This window comes from Rhinopithecus roxellana, chromosome 5 (genome assembly GCF_007565055.1).
Source record: "Rhinopithecus roxellana isolate Shanxi Qingling chromosome 5, ASM756505v1, whole genome shotgun sequence".
NCBI classification, from domain to species: Eukaryota; Metazoa; Chordata; class Mammalia; order Primates; family Cercopithecidae; genus Rhinopithecus; species Rhinopithecus roxellana.
Window position 1 is genome coordinate 157968203 of NC_044553.1, and position 24358 is coordinate 157992560.

At 41.6% G+C, this 24358-nt stretch overlaps 1 protein-coding gene across 2 annotated transcripts in view; it reads right to left on the reverse strand.

Moving 5' to 3' along the window:
* Positions 1 to 24358, reverse strand: part of SETD3 (SET domain containing 3, actin histidine methyltransferase) — an 86012-nt gene that overhangs the window by 15846 nt on the left and 45808 nt on the right. For both annotated transcript variants that reach the window (XM_030929962.1, XM_010353673.2), the window contains exon 7: positions 791 to 849. In XM_030929962.1, the coding sequence (XP_030785822.1) occupies positions 791 to 849 (59 nt within the window). The remainder of the gene's footprint in view (positions 1 to 790; positions 850 to 24358) is intronic.

Below are 24358 nucleotides of genomic sequence, written 5' to 3' on the forward strand. Positions count from 1 at the left end.
ATTTAAGGTTGGAACATTTAAAAGCCAATTGCAGTAAGAAATAACATAACCAAAAATTTAGGTTTGACCTCTTACAAACGTACAAAGTCTTTTCCTAAGTAACAAAGGTAATGTCTGGCCCTCATCATCATTTAAAAACAAACCCAGGGTTTTAAAGAGCCAGGGGAAACGCAGGACTGAGTGCTTAAGGGAGACTGTTCCCAAGAGGCAGAGCCGGAAAGAGGGCTTTGCGCAGGGCTCAGGCCCCTTCCCGGGTCTTCATGACTCACAAAACCTACTCCCCGACACCCCCCAACCCAACCCTCTTTTGCCCAAATGCTGACTCTGCACCTATTTTAAGCCTCATTGAAAAGCAAACCATAAAACTCCTTTCTGATCAGAAATCCTCTATGAATTGTAAGAAATGTAAAACGTGACTTTTTTATTACACTGTGCAGTGAATTAAATCTCTCCGTTCAAAAAAAGTCCCCATTTTACACTAACATAGTCTTTTTTAAATAAGAAAAGAAAAATCCATAGGACCACCCTACACTAATGTTAATCTCAAGTAGCATTTGGCTACCTCAGCTAATCCCCTGCCATGACAGGTTAATGGCAATTTCTACGTGGCTATGAAAATGCCGATACTTATCCAAGCTGCTCGTGATAACTTCTGAAAGATGAGCTCTGTACGGATGCTTTAATGGTCACAGCAGGTCACTTCTCACTGAAGCCTTTCCCTCCCTTCCAGGATCCCACTTCACTTAGAAAGCACCCCCAACACGCAGGCACACCCACAGCCCACACCAACCTGTAGTCTTCGTAAGTGAAAGAATCCTTCAAGGGCAGTTTGTTGGCATGAGGATGGGTCTGGGAATTAGAAGTTTTAGAAAGCAGAGGTGAAAAGAGAAAAAGGGAAAACAGAAATCAGTCAGCGGAATTTCATTATTTAGCTGCCTAACAGATCCTAACAAGAGCCAAATGAAGCAGGCGGCGTCCAGCCGCGCTACAGAGGGATCATCGCGCTGTTATGCTCTCATACATCACTGTCAACTTAATTTGTTGTGCCCAGCAGCCGCCATAAATCTGCTTCTTCATATTTCGATACCAGCACCCACAGACACAGACACCGCGCAAAACACAATTTAAGGTGGACCGACTTTACAAAAGGCAGGCACACCCACGCGATGAGCACTGGATTTAAGCAGAAATGCGAAGCCGCCCAAGCCAGGTCTGTCCTGGCCCCGCTCTGCACCTCATGCCATGATGTACCACACAGGCCTTCTGAGAGGGTTCAAATCCCATGTCAACAAAAGGAACAATTAAAGGCACTCTAATCAGTTGAAAGCTCTTTCATTTCTCTCTGACTTAAGTCATTTGATGGGAATCAACTTGGTGTTTGCACATGAATCACATACATGGCAAATGCGATCAAGCATGGAAAATCAGGAGAAGTGCAGGTTTGTGAGATTATAAAATAAACTTCACAAACACACAGGACAATGACAACAGATCAGCATATTTAAATTTTACTTTTTTCCTGGACAAGAGAATATTTGGTAAAAATACTAAAACTCCACTTTTAAGAGAAATTATATAGATTTCATATTCGCACTTTACCATGTCCCCCACCTTAGGCCTTTCAAGCACTTAAAAACTTTGTCTCAATTAAGAAATTAAAAGCTGTAACAGTATAATTTTAATCTTCAGTTTCAATTACAGTCTGATAGACAGATTGCAGTAAGTGATCAAACGAACAAATGGTTATTTCTGAGATACAAATGAAATCCTGCTGAAGCCGGGTCTCTACACCACTGTTAATGCAGGAAGCTCCATGTAGCCTGCAGTTTTCACTCCTGATGCATTGGCATCACAAGTGCACTGTAATTTATCATCGCTCACTGTAATGTACTCGTTGGCACCCTACGCAGGACAGTAGGGGATGAGGTAAAAGTAGCTAAAACTGTAAATCAATTAGAAAACAAAAGCTTGTGCTCAGTGCACAATTTTAGGCAAATTATGTATTACAAAAGGCTGCCAATTGGGTGTTAGCTCCCAGGTGCCCGTCTCTCCCCCTTGAGTCTTTTAGCCCAGTTTTAACCCTTTAGAAGAAATGTCAAAATATAAAAATATATTCACATAATTTTTTTTTTTGAGACGGAGTCTCGCGCTCTGTTGCCCAGACTGGAATGCAGTGGCGCGATCTCAGCTCACTGCAACCTCAGCCTCCTGGGTTCAATGGATTCTCCTGCCTCAGCCTCCCGAGTAGCTGGAACTATAGGCATGTGCCACCATGCCCAGCTAATTTTGTGTGTGTGTGTGTGTGTTTTTAGTAAAGACGAGGTTTCACCATATTGGTCAAGCTGCTCTCGAACTCCTGACCTCGTGATCCTCCCGCCTTGGCATTCTAAAGAGCTGAGATTACAGGCATGAGCCACCACGCCCAGCCGGCTATTCACATAATTTTTAAAATGTGTTCTGTGATAAAAATGAAATTAATACAGGCATATTGTAAGTCAACATATAAAATAACATACTGTCCAGGGGCATTTTCTAGCTGATACAGGAAGATGGGGAAATCCTATGGGGGGAGGGGGCTGGGAGGATCACCAATTTGGTGAAGACAGGTGAGAATCCTACAGGATTGAAGCTTCTCACTCCCTTTTCTTTGTAACAGATGAAATGCAAGGTTATGTTCTAAGAGTCCTAAAAATGTTTTCAATTTAATTATTAAACTTAACCATATCAGTGTTCAGGTCTTTCCTTACTAAAGTACAAATTGGTACATAAGAACTACCCTTCCCCAAAAAACTAACTTGATCACAAGAAATACCACAAAAAACTTCAAAAGTGTAAAGAAAAGGAATTCCATTGCTAAAATTTCCTTTCACTTACAATAAAATGAAACTTCGCATTACCCGATCAACTGGGAACTTTGCACATCCTGCCTGTTTTCATACTCTAGGAAATGGGAAAGTGTTGTTTTTGTTATTTTTACATATTTTAATTCATTTAAACTGTAGAATTAAACTGGAGGAAATTAGTAAGTTCCATTGCTAAATCTCTATGTCTAAAAATCTGAAACCTGCACTAAGAAGTTTGACTTATGAAACAGCAGAAAAGACGACAATATTCAAAACTGGAATGCTAAATCTCGAAATGCTAAATCTAAAAATAACTTGAAGTGTCTTCTAACTCTCAAATATCTTTAAGTAGCCTTGGACCCTACACAACTATCCAAACATGGGTGATCTCTGTCAAGAGACAGAAAATTAACTCTTCAAAATGTTTCTCTCCCTGCTATTCATACACATTTCTTACCCAATATATAAGCCCATGCTCACAGTCAGGATGAAATCATTTAAAAAAAAAAAAAAAAAAGACTCAAGAAAAAATGTGTCAATGCATTCTTCAGTTAATTCTGAAGATCATTTTGGCTGCATAGTTACATAATATTTGCAGAATCTGTTAGAAATAGTTGTTCTTATCTTCTTAAGAAATAGGGTGTACACAGTGTACATAATTCTGGTTAAAAAAAAGATTCTGCCACTGACACATGCACTTAACAGTGACACTGAAGCAAAATGTGACACTAAGGGAGAAAGGAAATAACGTTCCACAGAGCTCTCACTACTGTGACACTACCGCCACCTACTGGCATCTTGAGAGAGTAGATTACAGTCACAGAGTTCTTGGCATTTCCCAGGGCAAGGCCTTTAAAGCAACTTACTGTAAACCAAAACTGGGCTTATCAAAAACAGCTACTACTTCAGCTTTACCCAAGTAAAATTTGGTTTCTAAAAAGAAAAATTTCTGCTACCTCTAAAAACTATTAGTTTTATAAGACTATTATAAAACTATTATAAAACTAATAGTTTTATAAGAACCTTGAGACATTCAAATATCAAAAATATTCATATTAAAAAATATTTAATTTTGAAAATAAATGCTTTTACTTATTCTGAAGAAGTGAACAAGGATAAGACAAATGTCCATCCCAAATAATTTTCATTTAAGCTCAGACAATGACTGTATTAAAAAAAAAAAAAAAAAAAAAAAACTTTTTCCCTGTTAAAGACCAAGTTAAAACACATCTTCCAAAAATTCTTAATCTGAAATTACTGGAAAGTTCCTAAAATATCCTTAGATGAAAATATTTAAGCTTATACGTTATACAGAGGATAACTGAGCCTCACTTACTGAAGCAAAGTGGTGCTTATATAGGTTTTGTTGATCACAATAGCCTTTTCAATAGAAGATATTCCTAGCTTGCACTTTAAAAATAAAAACGTAGAATTAAAACAGAAAACATACTCTCTGCAGCCAATTGGTTTTAGCTTCCAAACCAATTGTAACTGCAGATTCCAAGACCTAGACACACATGGGATGCATGAGGAGGGTCCCTGAGAAGCTTCTGCCTGCCACTGTCAGAAAGAGGACAGTGAGAGGGCCTCTCAGGCACGGGGCTCAACAGCAGCAGACGACGGGGTCTCATGAAGCGGTACCTCCCCTCAGCCCACACCTCCCAATAAATACAGGCGGAGAAACTAGCCATGGATTTTCTCCAGATTTTTAAAGTGATTAGTATTTTTGCTTTCTTGAGCACAAAATAAATACATGAAGATGGGGAAATGAACCATTGCCGTGGCTCATAATCAGGCCTGAAGCACTACAGAGCCAGGCAACCCAGGGACACACTCTTCCCCTTCCCTCTTCCAGCAAAAGGAGGCATTCCATGTGAGACACAGTAATATTGTACCGAGTACAAAATAATCACTATGTTTGGGAAAGATTAATACCTAAAATTGTTTGTTTGGCTTCAATAAAAAAGAGCAATATTGCTAAATATGTAAGTATGACATTTTGAAGAATTTACCATATTGCATGGGTCTGGTAGCTATGCTTAAGGAAATTAAAAACCACTACAGTCAGCATATTTGATCCTTATTAAAGTTCTGTCTTGAACTATCACTCACATAAAACAAAAATAAACCAAGAAGAAATTTAAATAAAACCTATGGATTATAAGTGTTTGAAGATGAAAAAATGAACAATATTCTGGCTTTAAAAAATTGATTTAGCATGCAGCTTCTCTTTATAGTCCCTTGATAAAAATGAAATCTCCCTAACAAACACTTAATAAAACCTGTCAATATCTCTGGAAAGAAAAATGACACAAATGCATTAAGTATTAAATACCCTTGGAAAAAGTCACATATTCCATGAATTTTTGATGTACTATCTTGACATTAATGTAAAACCTTGATATTTATAATTGACAGATATTTAATAAAGTATAAAAGAAGATGGCTGCTGCGCGGCATGCAAATGTTCCAGGGTGATCAGAAATGAGAGATACAGACATGCACTTAAACTAAACAAACAGTTAATATGTGTTACACAAATCAGCGGCAGGCTTATTTTAAGCTCATACAACAAACCTTTGTGGAGAACCAAAATAAGCAGAATTCATTATTATGTGAATCCCTAATTCAGAAACATCTAGTACATGAAACAGCTTTGAAACATTAACAGCTCTGCACAGGAACAAAATACATTTGAGTTAAGACTTTTCTGTTTTTCGTGTTTTTTAAACATTTAACAATAAGCATTTTTAAAATAAAATAAAGGTAAGTATTTCCATAAATACATGGAGAGGAAGTTCCTAAAACAATTCTCAAAAGACCATATTTAACCTAAAGATAGATTCAAGGCCGGGCGCGGTGGCTCAAGCCTGTAATCCCAGCACTTTGGGAGGCCGAGACGGGCGGATCACGAGGTCAGGAGATCGAGACCATCCTGGCTAATATGGTGAAACCCCATCTCTACTAAAAAATACAAAAACTAGCCGGGCGAGGTGGCGGGCGCCTGTAGTCCCAGCTACTCGGGAGGCTGAGGCAGGAGAATGGCATAAACCCGGGAGGCAGAGCTTGCAGTGGGCTGAGATCCGGCCACTGCACTCCAGCCTGGGCGACAGAGCGAGACTCCGTCTCGAAGAAAAAAAAAAAAAAAAAAAGATGGATTCAAAATGCTCTGAAGAAAAAAAATATATATTAGAACACACAAGTGCCCTCTAGGACACAAACATTTCTCAAAATCAGATATTTACTTTTCTAAAGAATATTCTTCTCTACCTAGACTGATTTTTAAAGAAAAACAAGTTGAATATATTAATCACCTTCAATGAGGCATTTAACTATACAAAAAGGAAAGTTGCTCATAGAAATGACTCTTCTAAATACTGTATGTTAAAGAATTTACATCCTGCCATAATGCATAATTATTAATTTCAAAATATATTTATGGACGAGTTCAGTGACTGCCCTGTTTGATGACTATAGTATCAGAAATGACAAAATATAATTTAGAAGTTGTACCTAGCTTGTTCTGATAAAAAACCATAATATCGTGCAATTAAATTTTTCTGACTAAAATCCAGCTGGATCGTGTTTTGCTTTACTCCTTAAGCATATATTAAAAGAGATAGTCAGGGACTAATTAGCCAGGAACAGACATACCTAACTCCAGGAATGGTTTCATTTTCCTTCCTTCTGCAAGAATGAGGTCAGTCACAAACTCTCACATTTGGCCTTTTGGAGTAGATGCAATTTTGTAAGTTTCAGAAACGTGACCCTATGTCACATAACCAAGAGATCTCTGGTCTGACAAATTCCTGAGCAAGACAACCTGTGGCATCCTCCCTAGGCCCACTGTGGATCCATGGCCTTGGCAAACACACGTGCTTTGTAAAAATTAAGGAGAAAGAGGAGGTGCAAAAGACAGCTCCATCGGCCCATCCTACAGGCCTATTGAGACCCCCTTCCTTTTCAAAGCAATACTTCACCAATCAGAGAGGGAATGGGACCAGAGAGAAAGAAGAGGGACATCCCCAGAAGGAAGCAGACTGAGGAGAAATGGGGAAACAGAAACAAAAGGAAGAAAGCTGAATACTGGAAAGATGGAAAAGATGGCAGGCAGGAGAAAATTTTACACTAAATACCTTGAGGTTTCCCCTTTCTACCCCCAAATGAAGCCTCACAAACAGAATGCAAGAGAGCGAGTTTCTAGGAGGCTGATCAACCCGTCTGCTGGTATTTTATTTTCTAAGTGGATATAATACAGTTTAACAGAATGACAAATTACAAAGTATCTCCTGAATCGAAAATTTAGTTTTGATGACCATAAATCAGAATCAAAACATGATTCACATGTTTAGCTCTATCAATTTTTAAGACGTTTATTTTTAAGCATAGATTATATCCAACTCTTCAGGGAATTTTTCATCATAAAGTTCTTTGAATTCACTCAATATGATGAAATAAAAATTCAAATACATTAAGATTTTCTGCCTTTTGCTTATATATAATTTTTCTATGACAAATCTGTATTACCTTATAATTTAAAAAATTTAAATTAAGAAAATGAAATTAGTGGAGAAATAACAGTGTTCAATAAATTTATAAAATTACCTTACGATGGAAGAACTTTTTCTCCCATTGGAAGACACTGAATCTATAATCTACATCCAGTTAAATTTAATCAAAATTTGTTGAAACATTGCAAAAGATGTATCTGTTTAAAAACCTTATTGGCTACCATTTGTATACTCTATGATGGGCAACCAATTATGAACCAAATTTAGTCACAATCAACATTTTTGATTGTCAATTATTCACTCAACAAATATTTATTGACTTAGAAAAAAGCTGAAGACAGGTTAAGACTAGAAATTCATTCATTCAACACATATTTTATTTTCTGAGCGCCTCGGAAGTGGAAGGCACTGTACATCACTGATACCATTAGGGGGTACTGCCTAGCAGTGAAGACAAATAAGTGACCAAAACACCACAAAAGGACGGTACACAAGGTCATGCAAATCCCTCTTCTTCCGGGCCACCTTCTCCAATCTCTAGGTCCCTGTTGATCTTCCTGCCCTGTTCCTGCCTTTTCCATGTGGGCCGCAGTCTGCCCTTCACAACTGCATGCGCTGTGGCCATTTGATTAGCATCTCTTCCCCCGCAGTCCCTACAGGCAGGCTCAGCAAGGCAGGGACCATGTCTTCTCTGACCACCTGTGAGTCCCCAGTGCCTTGCTCAGTGCCTCATTCAAAGCATTCCTCTTCTTTTTTAAAATTTTAAAATTTATTTTTATTTTTAACTACACCTGCTGGAATGGGACAAAAAAATCTTCTTTCTCCAAGTGAGAAGATACACTTCTGCTGTTTTTCCTGGGACAGCGGAGGAGGGCTGTGACTCCAAAGGTGCTAAGAGGCTGCACCAGGGACTGGCAACCCCAGGGGAATCTGATCTCCACATTCCTCTTCGGAAAGCTCCAGCCCATGCGGGCACCCCTGCCACACCAAGGCAGTGACCACAGGCTTCAAAAAACACAGCTTTCCACATCCTTCTGTCCTGTTTCCTCTCTTACAAACAGAGTATTTTTCTACCATCTAGGGGTCAGAGAATCTTCTCATTTTTTCCCCCAAATCTCTCTTTAAACACATTTGAGAAAGCTCTATTCTAAGAATCCAAAGAGAAACAACATAGATCAAGCCCACCAGTCCTCCGTACCAAATGGTCACCAAATCTCCCCCCAACCCCAACTCACCCCAAGCATGTAACACACACCCTTTGAAGAGGTGAGGCTAGGCACCTGCCAGGTCATCGCAGCATGCTGCCCAACCCACTTGTGCTGCCATTTCCTCATTGGAAAAGCTACTGCTGTCTTCTTTAAAGAGAGTAAATCTTTCGTTTTTTTGCCTTTTGACACTACCTGTCTCCCCACCCCCACCCCCAACATCTCAATCTGCTGATTGACTTAAGGACTCTAAATCATGATTAAGCCTCATTCTCTGGTCTGCAAAAAGTCAACTCCACCAAGCGATCAATGCTTATTCAAAAGGTATATATACCTGCAACTCCTCCATCTTATTAAAGAAACTAGAAATAAACAGAACGGCAAAAATCGTTATTATTTTACAAGCAGGCTAGAAGGTATCAAAAAAGCAGGCTAGAATTATGTATTATCATCAGTTTCATAATATATTGTTTTAGTTTCAATTTCAGCAATTTTGGGTTTTAATAATTCAGGATAACTACCGTGGACTCTGTTTAAATGAGTCAATCTAGCATGATCAGAGTAATCAGTCATTTACAAGAGAAGAACATTAGGACCACCATAATGAAACCAATTTCCTTTATAAGGTAACTGACATTCAGAGCATGTAGATAAACTCCTGTCCTAGAAAGGCATGACCTCGGCTTGGTATATAAGAAGCTCTCTGTCATCTCCATGGGAAAGAGTGGGAGAGGGAGACAGACACTAGCAGTCACCATTTGCTGAGCGCTCTGTGCCAGGCACTCTATCGAGAACTCTATGTACATATAATTTATTCACCTCAATTCCTATGAAATGGCACTTATTAGCCTCATTCTACAGATGAGGAAACTCAGGGACAGAGACATTAAAAGCATACCCAAGTTTACCCAGTTAATAAATGATGAAGCTAGGTAACAACCCAGACACAAGTTTTCTGGAGTTTACTTCAAGGCAAAGGATATCTAGTTGTCCTACTTTTATAAATAGAGTCTTATAAAGTCAATATATTTTTGCTTGGTGAAATTCCAGAAAAATGCTTAGTAAATACTGTTCTCATTTAAAATTCACCATAGAGGTATTATAAGAGGCATTATGAAGTTTAAAGGCAGGCAACATTAGCAAAACTAAGACAGTGAGTCTATTATTTCCCACACCATCAGAAAGAATACCATGTTTGGCTGAAAGTCTTCAGTCATAAAATCTCAGTCCTGGATGGTAACTTAGATTATCTGGCCTAATTCTTTTTTTTTTTTTTTTTTTTTTGAGACGGAGTCTCGCTGTGTGGCCCAGGCTGGAGTGCAGTGGCCGGATCTCAGCTCACTGCAAGCTCCGCCTCCCGGGTTCACGCCATTCACCTGCCTCAGCCTCCCGAGTAGCGGGGACTACAGGCACCCGCCGCCTTGCCCGGCTAGTTTTTTTGTATTTTTTTAGTAGAGACGGGGTTTCACCGTGTTAGCCAGGATGGTCTCGATCTCCTGACCTCATGATCCGCACGTCTCGGCCTCCCAAAGTGCTGGGATTACAGGCTTGAGCCACCGCGCCGGGCCTATCTGGCCTAATTCTGTTCACCATGCACATGAAGAAGTTTTGTCCAGAAAACACATATATAAAATACATGTATGAGAGAGGTCATATTTGGCATTTTCTTCACTAGAATGATGCCACATCGATGTCCCAACAATTTCCAATATTCCATCATCTGGAATTCCTATCATTTTTATGATAACTCTTAATAGCCTCAAAGACACCCCACAGCTTTGCCAATCATTAAACCAGTATATCAAGTTATTATACTAGCGTTATCTTTTTGGCTATTTTCAACTCTCCTTATTGTCACGTTGCCAGGGAAATGAACTTTGGCCCCTTAAACATTCTGCCTTTAAGCCTAAAGGAAGTTGAGTAGTCTATGAGGAGCTCACGAGGAATGAGCTCTAGGGGTACACCACAGAATCTGAGAACCCATCTCTGTAAACTGTTGGGGTTCTAAAAAAGACAAGCCAAATCCTGATGTAGTAAGTCAATCCCACTGATTTAGGAGGACTGCCGCAATTGACTGAGCCTGAGACAGCCACATTCTCAAGAGCACCATCTAAACCCATACATCACATACACTGCCTTGTCACCAGCTGCCAGGAGTTTACTTAAGTAAATTTCACTGATAACAAAATCTAAGGTAAAGGTCCCGCTGTACCATACCTGGCTGCTGGTCACAAAGGAGTGGAGTGGGGAGTGGGGAGTGAGGATGCAGGGAAGAAAACACAGCTCAAAACCCCCTCCCCCATCAAAGGCTCAGTGTGTGACTCTGCGGAGCCCCACGGCCCCCCAGGCTCCTGGGGACAGAGGGTCTGTGGACACCAGCAAGTCGCAGTTGCGCTGGCTCCGCTCCTCCACCTCAGGAAGCTCGGTTACCTGAGGGAAGCAGTTTACAGTTATTCATATTTCCTCCTTTCTCTATTCCCCATGCTCGAAGAGTGTTCAAAGGTACCAATCAAAGAGAAAATCTGCTACACTGTCCCTGGGTTGCTCTAGATAGAGCCAAATTACTGTTCTCACCTACAGCGGAGAGGTGTAAAGGTCTTTCAGATGGAAGTAACAGAACTTCTTTGTTTATAATATACAGTCACTGAGTAAGAGCTATAGCTCTCAAAATCTAAGTAACCTTTTTTCATATCCTCTGAGAAGGGAACCTTCAAACATATTACCCTGAAATTTGACAAATAAAACAAATATTTTAACATTACTAGTAAAATGTCCCATTAAAACTGCAACGAACTGAATTATAGGATTACAATTTATTAGAGTCAAAATAGAATGGTATTATAACAAGTCAAGACACTTGAATAACCAAATGTAATTTAAAATCTCCATACCTTTGGGTAGAGTACCTGAGAGGTTTGTTATTAAGCGAAACTATTTCATATTATCTTCAGTTGATTTTTTAAAATTGCCTTTCTCATTTCACTAGGAGTCCAAAATAGGTACCAGAAGGCTCTTAAGCACTGTTATACAAAAAAAAAAAAAAAAAAAAAAAGGGCAGGCACTAAGATGCCATCAGTACTTGCTATTTCTCCATCAGCATTAAGATATGTTAGAAAAAAAGTCATTCACAATACTTCCATAAGTACTGTTAAAGTTACACTCTGTCTTAAATTGAACAGGAGGTAAAATCTGGAAGAACAAAGCAGCAAGCCAAACCACGTAGGGAGTGCACCCACCTGTACCTGGTTTCTCTTATGAGAACAGCCAAGGGATATCCAAGTAGCACAAGTTAGAAATTTCAAGTCTGATTATTTCCTTTTTCATAAAAATCATACTTTGCCTTATATTTTCTTAATTAAACGCTCTACTGATCAACAGTGGTAAAATGAATTTCACTCTTTTTTTTTTTTCCAGAGAAAATACTATCTCACATTGTTAAGAATGATACCATTTTGTTGGAGCATTCAATTTCTGGAACAAATTTTCAGTGAAAGAATAGTTTAATCATGCAGATCTTTTAAGCACTACCTAGAAAACAGGTAATTATTAAATTGTCCACTTGGAATAGAATGCAGGAAATCCAATAGACTGACTTAAGCTATCTTTTACTGTAAGACGTTTGACTATAGTCATAGATGAGAAAAGACTTCAGAACTGGGTTTTGAAATCCAGGTCAGCTGACTCCTAACTCGGAGCCCAGAAACTTGGAGACCTCTTACATTCAGGGGACAGGAATGGTAGGGTCAGAAAAGCCTGGAGATTCAGAAGAGCAGGAAGAAGGAAACAGGAACGTGAGGAGGACGAGGAGACTGGGCAGGGAGAGAAGTCAGACCCCGGGTCCTCCCAGAGGGCATCACACTTCAGGACTGGGACAGCCAGGCTGCTGGGCCTGGAAGAACTCTCAGTGTGGAATGTTCTTGATAAATGTTGTGATTAAAGGTGGAAGACAGACAGGACATCATCTCAAAGGCATGGGGGCTGTCTGTAAACCAAGGAGATAAAGCCAGGACAGAAAGAAAGAGTGACAACACAGGGCCAGCGTCGCCGAGCTCCTGACCAGAGTTCCTGACCAGGCCCCGGGGCTTCCCTTAGTTCCAGGAGGAGACCCTCCCTCAGAGGGAAGGGAGGAAAGGAGGACACAAGAAACTCAGGTGGAGACAAAAGGAAAGGAAGTTCTTGTTACATGGTCTCAGTTTTCTCAGCAGTGCAGGAATGAGGGCAGCCCAGGAAGAGCTGAGACACAGAGACCCTGAATCTGTACCCAGGGAAGTGAGACAGAAGCTGGTAAGACACAACTGTGCCTTTTTCCAGGCAAGAAGGAGACTCACTGACCAGGCTGAGAAGGCTAGACTCACCTTGCACTAACTATTATGGCACCTGGAAACTTCACAACACTCAGTGCCCGGGAGTAGAAGCTGAGAAAGGAGATGGCAGTGAGGATGTGGGGGCTAGGGAGGGTGCCCCATGGAGCAGGAGGGACGAGGTAGTCCAGAGGGAGGGCTGATGAACTAAATCACGGCAAACTAGTTCCACTTCTCCCTACTTCTTTTAAATTAAACTGCACCAGACCAAAAGAAATAGGACTAGAAATAATAATGGTTAATTTCTGCATTGGCATACAAAATAACACTCCAGCAGGTTTGCTGAACTAAGAAGTCCTACCCTCTACAAGCTGGTTAGCCAACTGTCCTGCCAAAGTCAGAGGGTCAAGCAGAACTCCACCACCCCTGTGCACACCTTGGTATTTAACTCTCCTAGAGTAGGAGCCACAAGGGGTTAGGCGCATCCAAGAACACGAAAGGCCTGCCAGTGGGCACTGGGAGCTGCCGTGTGGCCCGGCAGAGCACAGTGGTTAGAGCACCTGCCTGGCATCTAGCCCTGAAAAGCCCAGTGCCAGCTCTGAACCTGGAAGACCTGGAGCAAGTACCTAAAGTTTCTGTGCTCAGTGGAACATTCTCAGCAAACAGTAAGTGCTCAGTAGGCGTCAGCTGTTATTAGTTTTTAGTTTCTGCCATATTTGTTTTGTACACGGCAGTTGCAGAAGGGATTATCTCGCTCTAAGCAAGGCACGGGCACAGATGCCTAGGAATGGACCTCCATCTAAGTGTTAGAAGATTGCAATCCAGCTACCTCTTTTGTAAGAGACATAAGACAATGTGGAGTTTAGATTTAGCCACCAATTACTCAGGCTGTAGAAGATGGTACAGAAGAGAATCTCTTCTTAAACACTTAATGAATCTACTGCAAAAAGAAAAAAATCTGTTTTCCCATCTGTACTTCCAGACACATATAATAAAGTGACATTTTCTAACATAGGTTTTTCTAGATCATTAGCTTTGTCAGTTAAGACTCTATGCTCAATGAGACCACTTGGACTCGGGAAGGGGAACATCACACACCGGGGTCTATCATGGGGAGGGGGGTGGGGGGGGATTGCATTGGGAGTCATATCTGATATAAATGACGAATTGATGGGTGCTGACGAGTTGATGGGTGCAGCACACCAACATGGCACAAGTATACATATGTAACAAACCTGCACGTTATGCACATGTACCCTAGAACTTAAAGTATAATAATAAAAATAAAATAAAATAAAATAAATCTTCTCTAGCAGTAAAAAAAAAAAAAAAAAAAAAAAAGACTCTAAGCTCAGCAAAATGACCATTACTTTTCCTGTTTACCTTTTAATTTCTAAAAAAACCCAAGCTGTTGTATTAACCTATAGGTAATCTTAGATTATGAATCTGTAAAAAAAAACTTGATGTAGAAACAGTTCAAACACCCCTCCCCCAAACACACACATTTTCACAACTCTCCAGACTGGAAAAATAATCCAATTATTGGAATAATCCAACCCCCATTCACTTAGCCAAACCCTAAGACAAGGTTTAAGATTCCTTTGCTTTCAAATCTTCATACGACCTCCAGTGACCTCTAAGTGTCTACCCCATGCAGTCTACAAAATGCCATGTAGCACTTTGGTTTCTGCCACATGCATCTGCTCCTGGGTTGCCTCATGGATTTCATCCATTCATTCACTCACTCAACAAATATTGAGAGCACCCACTCTGAGTGAAGTGGAAAACCAGGGAGCAAGACAGACCTGGCTTCTGCCCTCAGACATTCCCATCTGCCAGATGGTAAACACTGACAAACAGTCACAAACAGGAAGGACGCAACAACAGGGGACAGGCACTGGGGTGTGCTGAGCAGGACCTTCCGGTCCAGTTGCAAGGCTGAGGCCTGAATGTGGAGAAAGGGCGGAAGAAGACCCAGCAGAGAGAGTCCTTAGCTCTCCCGCAGGACCTGGCAAACAGAAGGTGCTGATAAACATGAACTGACTCCATAATGACCATTGCCACTTCCTATTTTCCCCATAATCATAATCGTAGGTTGGAAGGAAAGTAAGAGACTGTCCATCTGGTAGTGACCACTGACCAATGTGTAGATTTCCTTTAACATTTGCCCTTTATGTATTTTTTAAGGTGTCCTCTCCCAGGTGGCAGCATATTTAAATTCATGCCAGAACAGCCTGCCAAGCTCAGAAAAGCAAACTCCCAGGCTCAGTTCCTAGGTTCAGGATCATCCCAGCCTCCACAGTGCCCACTTACACCTCACTTGGCCAAGGAGGGCAGAGGCCTTGCCTTTCCTACTTACCTACTCCCCACCTTCTGCCTCCCCCACACTGCATGCCCCACATGCTGCAATCATGTCTAACAGTAACTCAGGTGGGGGTGCAGGGAGACAGGCGGTGACGTGAGGGTTTTACTTGGCAGGCAAGAGAGCATGGGGGGCAGCTGGGCAGCATCTGGAGCACCTCCTGTCATGTTCCTAGGACGAGTCTGCTAACTTTCCCAAGTGTGGTCATTTTGCAAATTAACCTTTTAGCTCGAAAAATAAAGCTGAGTACTTCAAATTATTCACAGTAATTTAATGGCGCACAGGATGCTGACAAGGAAAACATACCTTTGGATTATGAAACAGACAACTTCTCCATTTGACTGGAAGATACCCACTGACTTTTAGTGAAAGTAAGTTACCCCATCATAGGGATAACCAAAATAACCACATCTTTTAGCCTTTAACTGCTTAAAATAAACGTCCATGTTTTAAAAAACAGGACATAATGAAATAAATGTAATATTTACTGTGCTACTCTTGTGAGTAAGTGTGAAAACTGTAGGATGAACTATATCTGCAAAAAAGTAGGAAAAGGAACAGGTGTTAAACTTTCAAGAAAGATTTTGCTTAATCTCAGAAAAGTTATCAAAGTAAAACAGCTATTATTTTATAGAAAACAATAAAGGAGGCCAAGGCATAAAGTGGTATAATTTTATCCTTGATGCACTAATGTACCTTTCTACAGCTTCAGAGCCACTTTAATCTCACTTTAAAGCTTCCTAGCAAAGGTTCGTCCATCAGCTCCTCAAACCTGCACTGTGTGTCTGCTGTGTGCAAGGCATTGTGGGGGGACAACGAGCAAGATGAGTTCCCTGCTTTTAAGGAGCTAACGACTTCAGAGCAGGGAGCCCAGACAGGCAAACTGTGACGTGTCACACCAGGATACATGACACGTGCTGGAATTCAGAAAAGAGGCTGCAGTCACTGTCGGGAAGAGAGGGATCTGGCAATGACTCACAGAGGAGGTGGTATGCGAGTTAAGTCTCTAAAGATGGGCAGGATTTTCCATGTGGGAAGGGAGACATCCCAGACAGAGAGTACCGGAAATGGCAGAGGCAGGGAAAGGAGGGCTTGTGAAGGGAAGCCAAGCAGCTGGGGTTTGCAGAATCAACGAGCACACAGAGGGATGAAAAGGTGCAATGCCAGTGCAGTCCTAACATGAGACCCCGCAGAGGGTGGCACAGTGCCCACAGCAGGAGCACTAGAGTCTTAGCTGTGTGGCTCCAAGCAGTGCTACCCACCTGGTCTGTTACTTCACATGTAACATGAAGACAACGCCTACTACCAGAATTTGCTGGCGCTTGAGAGGTGCCAGTAAGTTAGTATCCATCCAGGAACAAGGACTTCGTAGACACCGAGCAGCCCCTGGTCTTCAGCATTTAGGAAAAGTAATCTGCCAAAGGATGAATCAAAACAAGTGGTGGAGGGGCTGGGTGCAGTGGCTCACGCCTGTAATCCCAGCACTTTGGGAGGCCCAGGAGGGCAGATCACTTGAGGTCAGGAATTCGAGATCAGCCTGGGCAGTATGACAAAACCCCATCTCTACCAAAAAATACAAACATTAGCTAGGTGTGGTGGCACACGCCTGTAGTCCCACCAACTCAGGAAGCTGAGGCAGGACGACTGCTTGAGCCAAGGAGGTGGAGGTTGCAGTGAGCCAAGATCATGCCACTGCACTCAGCCTAAGCAACAGAGTAAGGCCCTGTCTCAAGAAAAAAGAAAGAAAAACAAAACAAGTGATGGAGGAAGTGGGAAAACGTGGGGAGAGGGGTAGGTGAAGTTTGAGAATCTGATAAAATCTATGGGCCTGATGTGGCAAGGAAGTGAGGGTGGCCTCCAGCAAGAAACCCAAGCACTGAGGAACTGAAGCCTGCTGCCAATCACAGGAGTGGGCATGGAAGGCACCCTTCCCCAGTCACACCTTCAGATGAGACCACACCCTGACTGCAGCCTTGAGAGAGACCCTGTAGCAGGCAGTCCAACTGAGCCATGCCTGACTTCCTGACCCAGATAATAAATAATAAATAATAATTTATTTTTTAAATAATTGTGTGTTATTGAGATAATGTGTGTTTTAAGCCTCTAAGAAGCAAGAAAATAATTTTTTTTTTTTAACTATGAACTTCTGGGTATACTTCTCAAAAAAATTCACACAAACATATGACTATGAGTCAAGATGGGCTGGAATGTGCCATAATACAGTGTCTCCAGGAGTCATTTCTCACTCACTGTGTGCTCCCTGGGCGCTGCCTGTGCCTCTGCTTCATGGGATCTCCACTCCAAGATCCAGGCACCCAGTAAATGTTAGTGCCTTTCTGCACTGAACTGTTCTGTTCACAGGAACCAAACATATTTGCAGGAAAAAAGGAAGAAGATTTAAAAGGATGAAGAAAAAAGACAGACGCAAGGGAGGTCAAGTAAGTGACAGAACACAGACACAGGAAGCATCACATCACCACGGGCACAGGCTGGACAAGAAAAGCAAAGCGAAGAAAAGGAGCACTGGTGAGACACAGGGGAAACTCTGAGATGGGATAGAAAGAAGCCAAGAGACCTAAACATAAACAGAGCACCCCAATTCTCTTAAACGGGAAACAAGAGACTTGGCTTAGGGTGTGAGGTATTTGGTCTGCTTCATGATTGTCATTAATATACCATTTCTTGTCTCTTTTGTTGCCATTTATGTTCAGCATTCACTCAGTCATCTGGTAACTAACATCCTATTTTAGTCCTAAATTTATGGCTTTTGGATATATCCAAGTTCTTTGAAACATGTGCTCTGTACTCCAAACAGACACTGGCTAGTTAAAACGTGAGGAAGAGGTGCCTCAACACCAGGAGTCTTGAACAGAAGCAAATCCAATATAGAAACCCATCTGAATCTTTTTAAGTCCCAAAGTTACTTATGAAAATCAAGTAATTTTAAGGCCTCCATAAGGCCTACCTTATATGCTTGAGGATTTATTTTGGTCTCCTCAATTCCACACACCTGTTTTCATTCTTTGAAACAGATGAAAACTGTGAAGTATAGAGGAAATGGTAAGATATTCTGGAGTGGGTCCAAAAACAAGCAGTCACTACCCCCAGCCATTAAATGGGAGGGGCGGGGGAGTGAGCCCAGCCTTGATGGCTCAAGATGGGCCTCATGGGCCCAGAGAGGGAAGCCCACGAAACAGCGTTTTTAGTAAGTTTCCCAGGTGACTTATGCTCACTCGAGTTGAATCCAGGAACTGAGATTAGCACTGGTTCCCACCGAGGAATAGGAGAGTAAAGAAAGATCTCTGCTATCTAAATAAAGCCCTCCCTGCCCTGGGTGCACAGATATGCACACACACATGCACAATGGGAGTGGAGTCTGGGAGAAGCTGAACTTCACATTAAGGTTTCTGGCCAGTCCAGATCTACCCACTTGAGGTTCTAGATCACTGAAACCCTGTCAAACAGAATATATGAAGCTTTAATTTTCTACCTGATGCTAGTTTATATTTTCTAGTGTTTTTTATTCCATGTATATACGACTTAAAATTCAAAAATAATTTCATGTTTTTAAAATAGGGAAAAAAGTCAAAGGCTTCTGACACCAGCACCAAAGACTCCAGCTATATCAATTACTTGTTCTTCAGGACATCTAATACACCTTTGATCTGACCTGCAAATAGCGAACATTTATTCAACAGACGCTGATAAAATATCAAGTGCCAAACATCAGGCTAGGAACTGTAGCTAGGAAGGGAGTTTGCTCTCAGGCCTCTAGTGGGCTCATGCGACACCACTGAGGAAATGATGGAGAGGAAGCAGGTGATGCATCAGCGAGTGACTGAACCTGGCACTGCTGAGCCCAGGCGCTACCTTCTCCTCTCACAGCAGGTCCTCCATGAGCACCATGCCCACCTGCCCACCTGCCCACAAAGGGCTGGCAACCAGGACTAAATATTCCAGGAAGAATCTCACCTGGGTCCAGCGGACTGGTCAGTATGTGCAGAAATGGGGTAGGTCCTAAATTTCACTCATTCAAATCAGCTCTGACAGTAACAATAAAAATAACAATGAACACTGAGTGCCTACTGTGTGAAAGACACAATAAAATGTCCTAAGCATCTTGTATGTATTAATAATGTAAACCACACAGTGGCCATCACTCCCATTTTACAGATAAAAGGCCCAGAAAAACCCTGTACCAGGTCATCCAGCCAGAAAGTACAGGAGATTCCAATCCTCCTCACCTAACCACCTCAAGTGCTGTCTCTGCACAGATATAACACATATCAAATAGGGATTCTTTTAAATGGGTAGTTCCACGAAGTGGGTCCCTTCACATTTTGTGAAGATTAATACACGAAGTGCTCTCATACTTCTCATCCAATCTTGCCAATACCAACCTAAGGCAGTGATTGGCAGCCCCATTACCACATGGAGAAACTGTGGCCAAGTGACCTGCCACCCCTTTGGTGATTTACAGGCAGAGCTGTGACTCAAATGCAGGAGTTCTGATTCCAACTATGGCACTCCTTCTAGTGCACACCATTCACACAAACGCAGAAAAGTACAAGAGGGAGCCAGTAGTGGCCTAAAATAGCAACATGCATTAGTAGGATATTTTATTTTATTTTATTTTGAGACAGAGTTTTGCTCTTGTTGCCCAGGCTGGAGTGCAGTGGCGCAATCTCAGCTCACTGCAACCTCCGCCTCCCGGGTTCAAGCGATTCTCCTGCCTCAGCCTCCTGGGATTACAGGAGCATGCCACCACGTCCAGTTGATTTTGTATTTTTAGTAGAGAGGGGGTTTCTCCACGTTGGCCAGGCTGGTCTTGAACTCCCGACCTCAGGTGATCTGCCCACCTCGGCCTCCCAAAGTGCTGGGATGACAGTAGTAGGGATTTTAAAACAATACCCTAGCGTCTAAATATAGACCAACTGATCCCCTTGCCAGGGTCATTTTCACACAGCAAAGCAGCTGCCATCCCACAACACGTACTGGATGGCCGCTCTACCACCACAAATTCTTATTAGAAGTTAATTGTAACTCAGGTATACTATGAATCTGCTCAACATGGTCATGAACACAGAGAGAAGTTTTCATAACACCACTTCTCCGTCATGATCCATCTTGAATGACAGCTGTCATTCAAGAACACCTCTTCAGCAAGTACTGCTTCCCCTTCTCTAACTACCCTAAAATGCTACCACCTACTTTACTAAGATTCGTATATTTAAGTGGTCAGTTTTACGGGAGACCTGACAAGTAAAAATACAACTGCACTACATGAAAAAAATTAAAGGACAAATTCCCTTCTACCTGGCAAATGTCCAGTTAGTTAATCATGGCACTGAGTGCAAAGAACTGGTAAGAGCCCTGATAAAAATTAACAGCACGCTTTAGAGTCCATTTATTTTCTGAATTGAATATTTTGTGCAGGAAAAAACGTCAGTATTTCTGTCTTCAATACAGTTCTAATCTGAAAGTTAAAAAGCAACAATGACAAAAATGTTAAATCAAGTTCTTAATAATTGAATCAAAGGGGTAAAAAAATCTCTGGTTTCTGCAAATGCCAAGCCATTTATATTCATACTTTAAGAATTGCTTTTAAGCCACCAAAAAGCAAAACTTCAGTTCCATATGCTAATATGGTCCACATAAAGCTCCCATAATTAATGTACTGAGCTTTGTTTTAAATAAAAGTCTAAGGGCACTGCCGAGACCAGCTCGGACGGGGAGACCCTAACCCAGTGGCGCTAGAGGAATTAAAGACACACACACAGAAATACAGAGGTGTGAAGTGGGAAATCAGGGGTCTCACAGCCTTCAGAGCTGAGAACCCCAAACAGAGATTCACCCACACATGTATTAACAACAAGCCAGTCATTAGCATTGTTTCTTTTTTTTTTTTTTTTTGAGACAGAGTCTTGCTCTGTGGCCCAGGCTGGAGTGCAGTGGCGCAATCTCAGCTCACTGCAAGCTCTGCCTCCCGGGTTCACGTCATTCTCCTGCCTCAGCCTCCCGGGTAGCTAGGACTACAGGTGCCCGCCACTATGCCCGGCTAATTTTTTGTATTTTTAGTAGAGACGGGGTTTCACCGTGTTAGCCAGGATGGTCTCGATCTCCTGACCTCGTGATCCACCCGCCTCAGCCTCCCAAAGTGCTGGGATTACAGGTGTGAGCCACCACGGACGGCCACAGCATTGTTTCTATAGATATTTGATTAACTAAAAGTATCCCTTATGGGAAATGAAGGGATGGGCCGAATTAAAGGACCAGGTTGGGCTAGTTAACTGCAGTAGGAGCATGTCCTTAAGGCACAGATCGATCATGCTATTGTTTGTGGCTTAAGAATGCCTTTAAGCGGTTTTCTGCCCTGGGCGGGCCAGGTATTCCTTGCCCTCATTCCTGTAAACCCACAACCTTCCAGTTTGGGCGTCAGGGCCATTATGAACATGTTACAGTGCTGCAGAGATTTTGTTTATGGCCAATTTTGGGGCCAGTTTATGGCCAGATTTTTGGGGGCCTGTTCCCAACAGTCACAGATGTGGAATGACCAAGATTTCTCTTAAATTCTTCTCATCACATCTACAAGGATTAAGAAGAGATGGATGCAGACCTAACAGTGACACACAAAGCAACAATGCTTCCAGTAGCAAACACACAAGAATGCTCTCACCATCTCATGCTGAGAGGCTCCCAGCATCAACCTGCTGACACTCTAGGCCAGACAGTTCTTAACTGTGGGGCTGTCCTGTGTCTTGCAGGGTGTTTATAGCACCCCAGGCCCAGGTGTGACAGCCAAAATGTCTCTATTTCCCCAAGGGATCAGTCATTCTTGGTGGAGAACCGGTGGGCTAAACAGGGAGTCCTTATAAAGGACACAAAAAGCACTATCTTTAAACAATAAAACTGATAAATTAGACTTTGTTAAAATTAAGAACTTCCATTCATCAAATAATATCATTAAGAAATTAAGAACTTCCATTCATGAAATAATATCATTAAGAAAGTGACTACGCAAACCACAAACTAGAAGATAATCACAAAATGTATATCTTGTAAAGGACACATGTCCAGAAGAAAAAGCCAAGTTAAAGACAGGCAATGGCAGGGAGGGGAGATGGGGAGTTAATGCTTAACAGTCACCGAGTTTCTGTTTGGGGTGATGAAAAATTTTCTATGGTGGTGATGGTTACACAACATTGTGAAAGCAATAAATGACACTAAATAGTACACTTAAAATGGTTAAAATGCCAAATTTCATGTTATGTACAATTTTATAAATAATGTAATATACATCCCCAAAATACACACTGGATTTCAAAAACTTATAAAAAATAGTGTAAAAATATACTAATAATTTTTATATTAATTACATGTTTAATGGATATTTCAGATATCCTGAGTTAGAATATATATATTTTTAAAAAAATTTTTTTTTTTTTTTTTTGAGATGGAGTCTCGCTCTGTTGCCCAGGCTGGAGTGCAGTGGCGCGATCTCGGCTCACTGCAACCTCTGCCTCCCGGGTTTAAGTGATCCTGCTGCCTCGGCCTTCCAAGTAGCTAAGACTATAGGCACGTGCCACCACACCCAGCTAATTTTTTGTATTTTTAGTAGAGACAGGGTTTTACCGTGTTAGCTAGGATGGTCTGGATCTCCTGATCTCATGACTGGCCTGCCTCAGCCTCTGAAAGTGCCAGGATTACAGGTGTAAGCCACCACACCCGGCACTGACAGGGAAAGGACAGTGGGGAGTTTTCTAGGTTGCTAGAAATGTTCCATGTCTTCATCTTGGTTGTGCTACTTGAGTATAAAAACTAACATGGCTGGGTGCCGTGGCTCACGCCTGTAATCCCAGCACTTTGGGAGGCGAGCAGACCATCAGAGATTGAGAGTTCGAGACCAGCCTGACCAACATGGAGAAACCTAGTCTCCACTAAAAATACAAAATTAGCTGGGCATGGTGGCGCATGCCTGTAATCCCAGCTATTCAGGAGGCTGAGGCAGGAGAATTGCTTGAACCCGGGAGGGAGAGGTTGCAGTGAGCTGAGATCACGCCACTGCACTCCAGCCTGGGCAAGAAGAGCAAAACTCCTTCTCAAAAAATAAAAAAAATAAAAACCCTGTATTTCATACACATGTACTTCATTATGTACAAGTTAAATCTCAATTTTTAAAAATTAAAAGTTGGCAGAAAATGCCCCAAACTGGCTCATCTTTGCTACAGGAAGTTACTAACTGGCCCCAGCCTTTTAAAAAAATTATATTTTTATTCTATTAATACTGGCTATTTTAAAGAATTAACAAAGTAGTCAAAGGCCTATTCGTTATTATTCGTTATACCATTTACCACCAGGTACATATTTTTACCCTTTTCTATTATTTATCATGTATATTGTCTGGATAGACTATGAATAAACCTTATGTTAAGAGTTTATAATGTTCAATATTTGGAAGCTATCGTTAATTGTCTTTAAAGCATAGCTACTTTTTTTATGTAGTAAACTCATAAATCATTTGACTCTTTCTTGCCTCTCAAGTTTTCTTAGCAATTTCTGCCTAGAATTTTGATAGTTAATCCTTTGCCGACTGGTGAAATCCTTTGTTGTGATCAGCTGTTATTCAAGTGTTTTATTGACATTTAGCTTCTCCCCATGTGTCTTACTTCCTGATAGCTTGTGAACTAGGGATTCAAGAGAATGGAGCTGAAGTGGGTGCCTTTAACACCCACAAGTTCCCTGAATGTAAGTTACTCAACAGTTCACTGAACTGGCAAGGACTATCCCAGGCCATCAACGTCTTTCACACCTAGTCCAAGAAACCCCTCTTCAGCACCCCTAAAGGGTCATGACAGGAAGCTCCATTTGTAAAACATGCACTTGTAAAAATCCTCTGTATCTAGAAATATCTTTCCTTCCATTTTACACCTGGCTTCACACTCCTGTAGGAGAAACAAGGCAGGTTTTCCCCTCTACCCCCTTTTTTTTTAGTAAGTATGGAAACTGAGGCTCAGATTGCTTGAGGGACTTGGCTATGGTCACAAAGTGAATAACCGACAAAGAAAGAAGATGACTCCAGGGTTCCAATGTCTGGTCATCTGTCTTCCCACCTGTATTAGTCCATTCTCACACTGCA